This window comes from Hippocampus guttulatus, chromosome 6 (assembly GCF_054856545.1).
Source record: "Hippocampus guttulatus isolate MCC_2025c chromosome 6, RoL_Hgut_1.0, whole genome shotgun sequence".
Classification (NCBI taxonomy): domain Eukaryota; kingdom Metazoa; phylum Chordata; class Actinopteri; order Syngnathiformes; family Syngnathidae; genus Hippocampus; species Hippocampus guttulatus.
In genome coordinates this window covers 16,870,681-16,883,130 of record NC_141266.1, presented here as the reverse complement: position 1 = coordinate 16,883,130, position 12,450 = coordinate 16,870,681, and the positions used below count along the sequence as shown (strand labels likewise).

Sequence of the window (12,450 nt, the reverse complement as noted above, 5' to 3'; positions counted from 1 at the left end):
AAATTTGATCACATCTTGAGTTTGCTTTTATTTCAAATCCATTGCTGTGGTAGGGAGTTATCGATACAGATTGTTTTGTTCATATTAGTGTTCGTGACTAAAAAAGCCTTGCCTCTTAATTTCAATTATGTCACAAAATATGTTGTTTTCTGTCATATTAATGACTTCTACATAGTAATGCGAATACTAGTTGTATTTAGTGCAACCGATAAAATAGTACAGTGATAAAATCTAATGCGGGGGTGTAGAAGAACAATCATAAAAAAAAAAAAAGAAACTGGAATAAAAAGTACATTCATTACAAGTTTGACGTCTCGCATACGAATGACATCATGGCGTACACCCAATACTTTTCGAATTTAGTAGGATTTTGTTTAAAAAGTACTCCAAGAAAGTATAACTTGCAAGAAACTGGCATATTTTGGGGTTACATATTTAAAAATTCATAAATTAGAAGTAACGCGAAAAATGTTACTGTCTAATATTTGATAATAATATCGGCACTCACGAGAAGAGGTGTACGGCGTCGCATCGCTCCTTGATGAAATCTTTGCGGTACTTCATGAACTCCTTCAGGGTCACCATGGGGTCATCATCAATGTTAAATTTGTTGTCGGTGGACCATGTTTCCATGGCGACGAGCACGATGCGGGTATTAAGTTGTTCCTTGAAAATCTGGGGAAATCAAAGGAGATTATATAAAAAAATGAGGGCGCAGTTTAAAGGAGGTTTGCTATTAAATCTTTGTCCTGAAGGACCCTAACGGAAAGCAGGATATTGCAGCATGAAAACACTTGATCTGATTGCCAACATGAATTATGGTCAAATGATTCAAAGAATACAAGATGCTGAGAGGGATGAAGATTTAGATCAGAAGTAGGGGACTTTTTTTCCCCCATTAGGGATCATTTCAGTCATTTAAAGCCCTCCGAAGGCCACAATATGATAATGCGTGATGATATCTTTTTAGTATAGCTCAGCTGAGGTTTCCTTTGTTTTGAAGGACTGCATTGCAGGCCAGTTCAAATGCTCTCGAAGGCTGTCTCTAAATTCATTGCGGCAGTTTTATGAGTTGTCGCTTGAAGGAATAGCTGCGATTGTAGCTGTGGAAAGAAACTCAACTCCCGCACAGAAATCAATGGGAACGTTCCAAAGACGATCTGCTTCGTATGATCTTTTTCAAGGGCGAGACCAAAATTCTTGACCTTTTCCGGCTGAGCTTCACGAGGCGATCGGCTTACAGCCGTGACCCGGTGGCCGGTTGCATTTCCATAGCGGCGCACACGAATGAATGATCCAACAGCGACATTCATGCTAAGACAGCCTCCTCAAGTGTAACCCTTTCGGGGACAGCGGCTACTACGGTGGACAGCTTATCATGTTATCAGGTTACATGATGGCCGAAAGGGTTAAAATGGGGAGATCAGGGTTGTTTAAAAGAGGAATCAGTGTGATGCGTGCTCAACACCAATGGCAGGAAGTGCTTGAGCCGAGCTTTCCGGAAGGAGGATCAATCAATAGAGTTCTTACCATGTCAGCCGTATTGACTACTGACTTCGCATGGTTATTGGTGTGGCCAACGGAGAGGCGATGCTTCTTGTACTGGAAAGGGAGAGCGAGAAGAAACACATGAGTGCAAAACATCATCTTGGGGAAAATTCATTTCAAAATATTTAAATGTAAATTTATTACATTTGACAAATTTTAAACCGCAAAGGCTACAAATAGGGGGGGGGGGGGGACTGCCTCATTTCAGTGGGTTGGTAGTCTTTTTTTTTTCATACATATCTATATTTTATTTACTGATTTATACAGAGTATGAATGAGTTCAGAGCTTGAGAAATGCAGTCCACAAGTTTACATAACGAGGATCTTGAAAAAAATAAACATTAAATCGCAATATTGAGGGGGGGGGGGGGGGGATTGCCCTACATCATTAAGGTTTAGTTACACATTTAAATGTCCAGAAGAAAAAAAAATGAAGATGTGCATAAATAACCCACATTACAGTAACATCACCAACTTTAAATCAACAAAATTATGGGGAAATATTTGCTTCTAAGATCAAACAAAGCATCAGGAAGTGTCACGCCACATGCAAATCTCACAATACTCAGCATTAACTCTCAGTATGCATTTTCCTTTGGCTTTTATTGTGTTTTGCAAAGAAATAAAGTCTGATGATAACCACAATAACAGAAATTCAACTTCTTCTTGTTACTTTTTGTATGGCTTACCATTAAATGGTCATTGATCACCATCAACTCGATGTATTTGATCTCATCTTCCACACTTTGTGACATGTGCGGAGCCTGAAAAGAATTCCTGCGTTTATTAAAATGAACAAAATGCCATAGGAAGCCTCGCAACACCATATCAAGTCATTGTGATAAAACATAAAGTTTGTTCACCCCCCCCCCCAAAAAAAAGATGAGAGAAGCTCTCAGAGCATCTAAGAAACGATGACGCCGATGACGCACAATTTAATATTTCATGGAGAGGAAGAGGAGGAATGTGAAGGGCTGCTGAGTGGGGGGAAACTTTGTTCACAAACCTCAAATGAGAACAAAACAACACACACAAGTGGGACATTGACTAATTAGCAAAATTTGTTCATACCTGTCTCTTTCTCCTGTGGACAAGCCTTAAGCCAGGAAATTGGGCACTGGGAAAGGGCGACTTGAGAAGGTTACCTAAAGGAGGTCATTATTACCAGTGGTTTACAACTCAAATCAATTACTAATTTATTGACCAAGTTCCATCCTACCACTGAGGAGGTCATGAAGTCCATCTGGTCTTCCAGATTTGTATATCAAGTGGACATCACTCTGAAAGAGAGAAAATCAGAACAATTTTCATTTCTAATCCAAGCTAACTGGCAAGAGCTGAAATTCAAACTCCAAACCTCAGAACTGAGGTAGACGTGTTCACCACTAGGACACCTTGCTGTCATTTAACAAAAAAAAAAAAAATCTTCTCAGTGAAATCCCTTAACTCATTCACTCCCAATGACGTTTTTAAACGTCTTTTCAGACTTGCTCTAGAATTGGCTGGTACTGAATGAGTTAACTTTGGCCAAAACAACAACATAAGAAACAGAATCGCAAGCTTGAAGAGGAACAGCCTAGAAATAGCACTGATCAAAATAAACTGCTTTTGAGTCAAGGTGAATATTTACTTTTAAGTACACTAGTCTTTATACAGGACTCTGTTGCCCTTGAATCAATTTAACAACTTCAAATTGAGTCAATTTGGCGGAAGATAGGACTGTGTTTATCCCAAGTCTGTGCCATTTGTCCACGAATACACTGTTTTTATTGACTTCCATTTGAACTGAATCTTTGTATGTATTGTTGAGGCATCAAATGAATGCCCTTGTATCACCATAATATGCTCTGGTTCATATGTAAGAGTTTACTCAATCATTCAGTGAAGATTAAAACCACGGTTGACTTTACCTCTTTCCGTTTACACATTTTTATATTGTTTTGCCAACCTAGGAGGTTGAAAAAATATATGTACAAAGTACATCTGTTTTTACACATAGCGAGTAAATGTAAAAAGTTATGGAAAAAATAAATACTAAAGTCCAGACACTGTACTTGAGTATTTGTAGATAGGGTACAAACCTCCCGTTTATCAAACACAAATACAACTAATCAAAATGTCATAATTACAGTACATATTTGTATGAGAATATTTATCAGTGATGTGTTCCTCGAGCCGGTCCTTGGCCTCGGTCTTGGCCTCGAGGACCGGCTCGAGGACCGAAGGGTGGTCCTTGGTCCTCGGCCTTGGAGTCAAATCCTTGGCCTTAGCCTTGGGTTGCCGGTCATCGGATACAACGAGGGATTAGAGCCCCTAATCCTTCGTCCACAGGTACAAAATGGGCCAGAGGACCGCAAAAATCACAAAGAAATCAAACAAAATCCATCCAGGGAAACCCACGTTGATAACTTTGTCTGACGCTTTTAGAGGGGCGGGCTGTCACTGATAGTACAACGTGTAAAGAGCGACATCACAGTTAGTTTCAATCACGGTTCGTTCCGTTCGCGATCGGCAGTTTAAATAGCGTGTAAAGCCTTTCTGTAACAGTGGTGTCTTTTATTTAGTTATTTTTGCACAGTTGTCACGTTTGTGCGGTCGCACTAGAATGTTTGTTTGAACCAAGTAATTTGCGTTACAGCTGGAATCAATAATGTCGGCAGTTCACTTCCGGGTTTGGCCGTTGGGATTTGGAGTCCTTTTGCTCGATTCCAGTTATGTTTGCTGAATGCTTTCTCATGTTTGGAATAATGAATATTGATAATACATAGTTTAAAATCATGGTTGATTTAATTATTTTTTATTATTATTGTGAAGTTGAAGGTATTAAATTAATTAATGTAGTATTAGTGGAAGTGGTAATAATAGTAGTACTCAGAGAATGTTGAGAGATTCAGCCATCTCGTTACCTCTGCGTCCCGCGTCCGAGACGCATAATTTTCCCACGGGACGCACAGTTCCAAATAATGTGCGTTTTTGGGATGCAACGATATTTCTCAGTCAAAAAACAAATAAACAAACACAAAAAAAAACTACGACAAGCCTGAGGATTTCACGGTGACAATCATTACCGGTAGCGTGTCGTTTCCGTGGCGTTAAAATGACGCCACGGAAACAAACAACGTCTCTCCAAAACAAACAACGCTATCTGGCCTTTCCCCTGGATGGAAATACGCACGGAGTCTAGGGGCCCCCACCGCCCCCTCCTTCTCGGCCATGGACTGATAAACCGGGACTGTCTTCACGATGAGCAGACCTCGACGATGCAGCTATGACCTGCACACGCATACACATACATAACTGGACAACCACACGCGCATACACATCCTTGTTATCACCGTCTTCATCGCTCCGATTCTTTTCCCCCCGTGACGTGGATCGACATGCAGAGCGCTCGTGTGAATCCGTGCAGCTGGTCATTTCGGCCGGGTCACGGTTACCCCTCTCAACCCCCCCCCCCTCCCATTCATCCCCCCCTTATTACATGTTATGTCTTGTGACTTGTTGTAACTGTCATATGCTTATTTCTGTGCTAGGGTCTTTTTTTTTATCCTGGACTTAAATTATCCTCGGAAGAGGATAGTTCGAGCGTGGTTTTTTTTTTCCCTCTCCCTACCCAGCGTTTTTTCCTTTCTGAATTCTGATTGTAATTTCCCCATTGCGGGACAAATAAAGGATATCTTATCTTATCTTAACGGTACGGAAAAATATTTAACCATAAAAGTCACCGCACACGAGTTGACTGTGATCAACGCAATTTCACTGTGCCTGAATGTGTGTTTGTGGTGTGGTGTGTGAGTGTCTTTCTTCTAATTTACTTTCGTTTTGTTTTATTTTCAGTGTTGGGGTGGGGGGGGGGGTGCAACAGATAACGTTATGTGCGCATGCGGGTTGCTATTTTAGTCCGCAAACTGAGGAATCGCGCGGATGAAAGTTTGAGATGGCGGCGAAAAAAAAACTCACAAAAGTCTACTAATTACGACATTTAAGAAATGTGAATGCCAGTCTGATTTTTCGTATGAATCGTCCAAAGGGCGTATCACTAAACTCACCTGGAATGTATGCACAGAACAGAGAGCAAGATACGACGAGAGGCACGATTACGAGGCAAGTTGGTCATTAGATTTGTAGGCTAATCGTTATGAAAAATATTATGAAACAGTATTGGTTATTCTATAATTTACTGGTTGTAGCATGGTAACTTTATGAATAAAACCTTCGTCACAAGGTGTAGTAATGCTAATGTTAACTGTTGGTAGAACTCATGATGACGTGTGTCAAATTCTTTCGTCAAATTGATCGTAGATTACACATGCATCGTCTTGGGAAGAGGATGTAAAGCCACATCAATACTTACCCGTATTGATGATTACCAGTAAATTAATCTTTGCAGTGTGAAATTGGAAAAAATACTCTGATGATGCCACATGAGGACAACAGTTTTTGATCCATTTATTTTTTGGAATAAACCTGGAGTACACAGCTACTGATGTAATGTTCATTGTTAATGCATCGTTTTCAAACATTTACCCTTGAAGTATTATACTTTTGAGTGTCAGAATTCTTGATTATGAATATCAGTCAAAATAGAAAAATGGGTTCCCATAATGAACGTTTACGGAACCCAACATTAGTTACCATGGTTTCCCATTGGGTAATCCGACGGAACCGAAAAACAGTTACCATGAATTTCCGAAATCCTCAGGCCTGCTACTGAATTATTTAAATGTTTGCAGCATTTGTTTATAATTGTATGTATATGTTGTTGTTTGTGTTATTATCATATGCAATTGAATAAGTAGACCATTTCAGAATTCGAAATTTGGGACTCTCTCAATGCATAATGGGACTCACACTTTTCTGATCAGCGAGTCCTTGGGACTCGCTGCCGGTAAACTGTAAAATTATCACTGCAGAGATTACCGCTTTTTCTGCACTCAGTGATTGACTTCCATGCAAAGTCATTTCTCAACTTGTATTCCGTGCCATTTCATGCCTGCTGAGTGTTGATTTACTTCATATTAAGAAACTACTGCACTAAAACATTCATTTATAAATGTATATCATATGCTTTTTTGTTTTTCTCAGTATAAATAACACGTACCCTGACTGTTCTACTCTTTGAATAAAAACACTTCATTCAAGCGTTCGGGAGTGCAAGGGGTTATGATGGAGGGGTGTTGCAAATCATGAAGACCTGCCAAGTGGTATGATAGCATTGTTTTATACATGTCCTCGGCTAGGCCTCAGCTTCAAAATCAGTCGGAAAATTTCTCAAGTCCTTGGCTTTGGCCTTGCCTCGGAAAATTTTCCAAGTCCTTGGCCTAGGCCTTGGGTTGCCGGTCCTTGGACACAACACTGATATTTATATGCCATATATGCAAAAGATTCAAATGGAAATACAGGTAAGGTGATAACTGAGGTTTGGTTTGGTTTTTTGTATTTTAAATTTGCACATTTTACAAAAAAAGCAGTTTTTTTTCAACCAAATGCAACGGTGCATTGAATGAAAAAACAATAGTTTTATTTTTACAACATAAAAAAATAAAACTACGAAAATGAATTAAAATAAACAATTAAAATAGATGGCAGGAGGAACAAGAGTGTACAAAAATGTTTACAGATATTCAAGGATTTCCTAGCCTTTTGGTAAAGAGAAAACTTTATGTATCTCATGTACTGGTTGTACTCGTACTACGTTGCGGACGCCCTTTAGGTTGATGTCAAATGCCTGCAAGACAACATTGTGGGAAAACTGTCCTGCAAACCCTGATTACGCCTCTCATGCTAATGCTAGCTACTTCAACCGCACTCCGCGATCTGCTTTATTCTTAAAAATGAGCCAATGTGACATGCCACAACCTTAAACGTAACCACCAACAGGCTTCTTGAAAACAAGGTACGAGCCGAGTTGTTTTGTTGCGCCTTTTACTCTCGATCGCGACCGTCTTTAGCATCAGAGATGTTCAAACCAGTTGAAGATTCAACAGGTTTCTGCGCTGCTAACTTGGTAGCGTCACATTTTAGATAAGGAGGTCAAGAATTTCAAATGAAGTCACTTTATTTAGTCGAAGTAGTTTGTTTTATAATTTAATACTGTTTGAATATAACTGCGCCCCGGAAAGTTAATTAACCGAAAAAAAAATTAAACTACGAAGAGAAGGCCCCACTTTCTTTTTTTTTGTGTGCTGATATTCAACCAATCAACCTATTACAAAGTGAGATAAATCAATTTGAAATGAACTTTGATCAAATAATTTTATGAAAAAAGGGGTCATTTTATGCAAAAAAATATTACAGGGCCCAGGCCATACTTTACCTAGAAAATGAAAAGCAAGTTCAAACATTCAGCATTGCTTTAAATGTATGATAACAGATATGGTTCTATGGGTATTCTATTGTGCTTTGTTCAGTTGGTCCTAGTGCACTTTCCCAGTCGCCTCCACCACAGAGTCCTCGTTACTGTTTGCTAATGAAATGAGAGCATTGTCTCAGGGGGGGTTGATATTGGGTCAATTACACTGCAGTAAATAGGAATACAAGAAGGGGGCACAAAGTTAGGTCAGCCTGTGGCTTACTTCATTAAAGTGTTATTTTCCCATCAGGTAATATAGCGCGAAGCAATGAGTTGATTTGATGAATTGATTCAAGTTTATTTCTCTGGAGTTTATTTAACAGCGTGTCCAACTGACATATGCACTGCTTCCACAAACGATGTGGCTGGAAATAGAGTGTTTAACAAAAGCACAATCAGTGTTGCCATGTTTTTTACTGTTCTGACCACTCTCAAGTATTTTTTTAAAAAAAAGTGACTTCCCACAAATTAACAAACAACAGATACAGAATCAGAATCATATGACTTCAACTGACACTTTTTCTTTGGCTGCAGCACCTCCCAACACCAACCACAATGTCATGCCGCGACATTCATGCCACCAATGCCTTTGCCTTCATCATCGCCTTTGTGTCTGTGGCCGGCTTGGCCGTGGCAGCGTTAGTCCCTCAGTGGCGCGTAACCCGACTGGTCACCTTCAATCGCAACGCCAAGAACATCAGCGTATACGACGGGCTGTGGACCAAGTGCGTCAAGCAGGATGGCTACTCGGGATGCTACTATTATGATGCAGAGGTACGTCAGTCAGGTCCTGTCTGGAGCCTCTTTTACACAGTGTTAAAATTAGGGATGGACCAGTACCGATATCAGCCTTATTTTTCGATATCAGATCTCCTGGAGGCTCCGATACCAGCCACCAATACTTAAGGAAAAGAACATCTGACATTGAGTTTTTCGGTAGTAGTTGGCGCTAAACTGCGGCCGTCTGTTCACAATGTTTTGTTAATGCGTTGAATGAAATTTTATTTAGCCAAAGTACTACAAAAATCAATGAATATTCACTAAGTGGTGAATACTCGTACTGGCATCGAACATCGCTCTAAAATGTTCATCTTTTTCATGTTCTGATCACCCGTAGATGTCAAGACTTGTTTCATACAATGCTGCCCGAGCAAGGTGGTAGGTAGCAAGGTTGTAAATCCATCAACCAAAGTTCTCAATTGGCGCCAATGATCTCATGTTTGCAGTGGTACTCCAAAGTGGACCAGCTGGACCTGAGGCTGCTGCAGTTCTGCGTGCCGGCGGCTCTGGCCTTCGGCTCTCTGGCCCTGCTGCTGTGCATGGCCGGCATGTGTAAAACCTGCTGCTGCTCCGACAAGCCCGATCCGGACATCAAGAGCATCCGCTTCTTGGTGAACAGCGCCGGCTGCCACCTGGTGGCGGGCGCTTTTCTCTTCCTGGGCGGCGGCGTTGCCATCGCGCCCTCCGTGTGGTTCCTGTTCGGAACCAAGGAGCTCAACAAGAGATACGACGACATATTCTCGGACGGCTTTGCTCCGTACGTGTCCATAGGCTGCTCCGGGGGGCTCATGCTGGCCGCCCTGCTCATGTTCATGTGGTACTGCATGTGTAAGAAGTTGCCCTCGCCGTTCTGGTTGCCCCTTTCCTCTATGTCCGCCTCCGCGTCCACCCAGCCGCTCACGGCCAACGGATTCCCGCCGTCGCCGCTGTATGCTCCCCAAGCCTTGCCGCCTCAGGCCTATCCTCCCACGGTGATCGACGCGCAGCAATACGTGCCCGCGCAGGGCTACGTTCAAAGCGTGGCTGCCCCTGCACCGGCGCAAGTGTACATGTCTCAGTTTTCTGCTCCTGACGGTTACGGCTCGGAGGTGGGAGGAACCCAGGCCTACAGCTACGCACCTTCGCATAGCTACGCGCCATCTCAGACCTACGCGCCGTCACAGAGTTACGCAGCCAGCTACGCCGGCCGCCGCTATTCCACCCGCTCCCGGATGTCCGCCATTGAGATTGACATTCCCGTGGTGACACAGTAAGCAAAGTCCTTGCAGATCAAATTCATATTATTTCTCTTTGTTGCCCTCAAATGAATATTATTACTCTCTAAGCGGCTGATTGAATTCCCGATCATTGAAGTGAGCGCCTGTGGAGGGGTCTGGATCTATTTCATATGAAGGAAAATGACCATGAAGTCGCGGACCACACACTTGTGCGACTCCAAACTAGGGCTGAATTATTTTTAAAAAAAAGAATCCGGTTGCAATGTTGTTTTTTTTCTCCACAATATTGCAATTGTGATTTAATATGCGATATTTTTTTTCCCAAGATTGTCTTTCAAGACAAGCAATAAATTAATCTGTATTGCAATAAGCAATGTCATCTCGCTTAAACATAAATGTTTGGGTTTTCCAGACAAATTTGGCATGAACATAATTCAGTCGATTATAATTCAGATTACAACAATCATGCAAACAAATTTATGGCTTTCTCACTTCGTTTTTTCATGTCTTATGAAGCAATGATATTTAAACGTCTGGACTGGACTTATTTAGCACCTCAGCAATATACACCTGTAAAAACATACAGTAAAGTCAGCTGACCAAAATGAAGTAGATGACTCCCCCGACCCCAAAATTGCAGTCCTGGGGATTTGAAAATGGCATACTACTACATCACAATGTCATTGTGAATTTGATTAATTGTTCAGCCCTGTTATGCCAAAATACATCCCCCGCTACTGGCCAGGAATGATTCGTGTGTGCCTATAAGCTAATACCACACAGGATAGCAACTGCCAACTATTAAGTGGCTTCCTGGTAAAGCGTGACACCCAAAATTACAATTTGGAGTTCAAACAAAATTTTCGAGAAAATACAGTGGGAACATGACTTTGGATTTTTTTTCCCCCAGATAAGGCATTTTTGCTTTGGCTTCTGAGCAAAAAAAAAAAAAAACTAAACTAAATGTGATACAAAACCTAAAAGTCAAAAAATTTTGAATTCAAACCACCATCATGTGACGTTATGCAGATTTTGTAAGACTTGTGCTTACTTAGCATGAAATGGATTACGATGAATTAAATGGCATTTTCTTTGGCTCGGGACCAGCCGTGACTCAGTATGTTGCTACCTCGGCAGCTCAACAAACAACTTCATGTTGCCATTATCTCTGTTATGTGTCTTTTTTTTTTTTTTTACACTTGTATAACATGAATGTTACTGAAACATTTTCACAGAATGGACGGTTTTTGACCTTGGAGGTACCACAATTTGTCAGGAGTCTATGGAAGAGGCAGACATTTCCCTCCCCTTTTACACTGGATGCCAATTGTTTCTACTGTTACTGTACATTGAATGTTGAAGAATCACTTCAGGAGGAAGGTGCTCGTCATCACTACTCAAATACTTCAGACGGACTTAAGTGTTTGCGACATAAATCGCTGTTCAATGTGATGTTGGAGAGCAATGCACTAATCCTGAGTACTAACGTTGAGTACATACTGTGCCAGTTTACACCTTTGATCCTTTTTTTTTTCGTGATGTGTTAACTTACTGGATGAAAGCTAATTGCAACGTCCAAATGTATGAAAAGATACTGTATGGAAGTAGCTGTTTGACTTACAATGTAGCAGCGGTAGAACTTAATGAAGTTTGAAACATTCCTAAACCGATTTTGTCTTTGTATTCCTTTGTATCGTGACTATATGAGCACATGATAGCATTTTTCTCTGTCATTTTTATTTTGTGATACACTGAAGTCAACGAAAAATGTTTTTCTATTTTTTTCCCCTTATTAAACACAAACTGTTCTTGTGATTGTATGGCGTCTGTACTTTCATTCCACACAATCTAATTTATAGATTGATTTGTAAACGGCGAGGGGGTTGTATTTAATCCCACTCCTAAAATAGCTGGTAGCCTTGCTGGCCACAACATTAGGTACACCTGGCCGTATGATCCAAAAGAGCTGAAAATGTTCCTTCCTGTGGTTGGACTTTGCAGCGGTGTAGAACTGCACCGCGTCATACTGACAGCCGTTTGTTTCTAATTTGGTTACCGTGAGGGGACAGATGATTGGAAACGCTCAATAAAATGCAGTGCAGATTACAACATGTGTCACTTAAAAGTAAACAAAACGTCATCTTGAATAGTTTTCTTTTGACTACTCGGGCCTCCCTAATCAATTGTCCAGTGGATGTACATGACTGTCAATCAAACATTGTTTTGCCCTCATGAGCTGACAATAATGAAGTCCCCGATGTTCGGCCTGCTCTCTGATCTGATAAGAATCAATCTCCGTACAACAATCTCGAGGGAGAGCAACACCAGGCGATTAAGCGCTTACTTAAAATGCAGCTTTGAGCTCCCTGGTGTTTCGTCTCCTCTTTGAAGTAAAGTGAGCATGTTAAATGAAGCAGCCGGCAGCTTAAAGCACTGGCGTGTGCCCCTTTGATTTTACTTTTTTTTTTTAATGTTCGCCTACTTCACTGGCTGATAATTAATAAGCGATTTGACAAAGAAGTGCAGCACCTGCATTACTGCTGACTGACCACT

General features: G+C 41.1%; 2 protein-coding genes across 5 annotated transcripts in view; one reads left to right on the top strand and one right to left on the bottom strand.

The window, feature by feature from the left end:
• adam22 (ADAM metallopeptidase domain 22) overlaps positions 1-12,450 on the bottom strand; it is a 55,952-nt gene that overhangs the window by 15,659 nt on the left and 27,843 nt on the right. For all 3 annotated transcript variants that reach the window (XM_086113729.1, XM_086113727.1, XM_086113728.1), the window contains exons 7-11: positions 2,768-2,828; positions 2,620-2,693; positions 2,238-2,312; positions 1,531-1,602; positions 509-675 (exon numbers count right to left, since the gene is read on the bottom strand). In XM_086113729.1, coding sequence (XP_085969855.1) covers positions 509-675; positions 1,531-1,602; positions 2,238-2,312; positions 2,620-2,693; positions 2,768-2,828 — 449 coding nt within the window. The remainder of the gene's footprint in view (positions 1-508; positions 676-1,530; positions 1,603-2,237; positions 2,313-2,619; positions 2,694-2,767; positions 2,829-12,450) is intronic.
• Positions 7,308-11,712, top strand: cldn12 (claudin 12). 2 transcript variants are annotated; one of them, XM_086113744.1, is made up of 4 exons: positions 7,308-7,444; positions 8,435-8,674; positions 9,127-9,929; positions 11,133-11,712. In XM_086113744.1, the coding sequence occupies exons 2-4, from the start codon at positions 8,456-8,458 to the stop codon at positions 11,146-11,148; spliced, it is 1,038 nt and encodes a 345-aa protein (XP_085969870.1). In that variant the 5' UTR covers positions 7,308-7,444; positions 8,435-8,455; the 3' UTR covers positions 11,149-11,712. The 2 variants fall into 2 exon arrangements, with proteins under 2 accessions (XP_085969870.1, XP_085969871.1); XM_086113745.1 differs by having other exon boundaries at positions 9,127-11,712.

Coding starts and splice junctions, on each gene's coding strand:
- cldn12 (XM_086113744.1), top strand. CDS start 8,456: ATGTCATGCCGCGACATTCATGCCACCAATGCCTTTGCCTTCATCATC. Junction 8,675..9,126: donor GCTACTATTATGATGCAGAG/GTACGTCAGTCA, acceptor TCATGTTTGCAG/TGGTACTCCAAAGTGGACCA.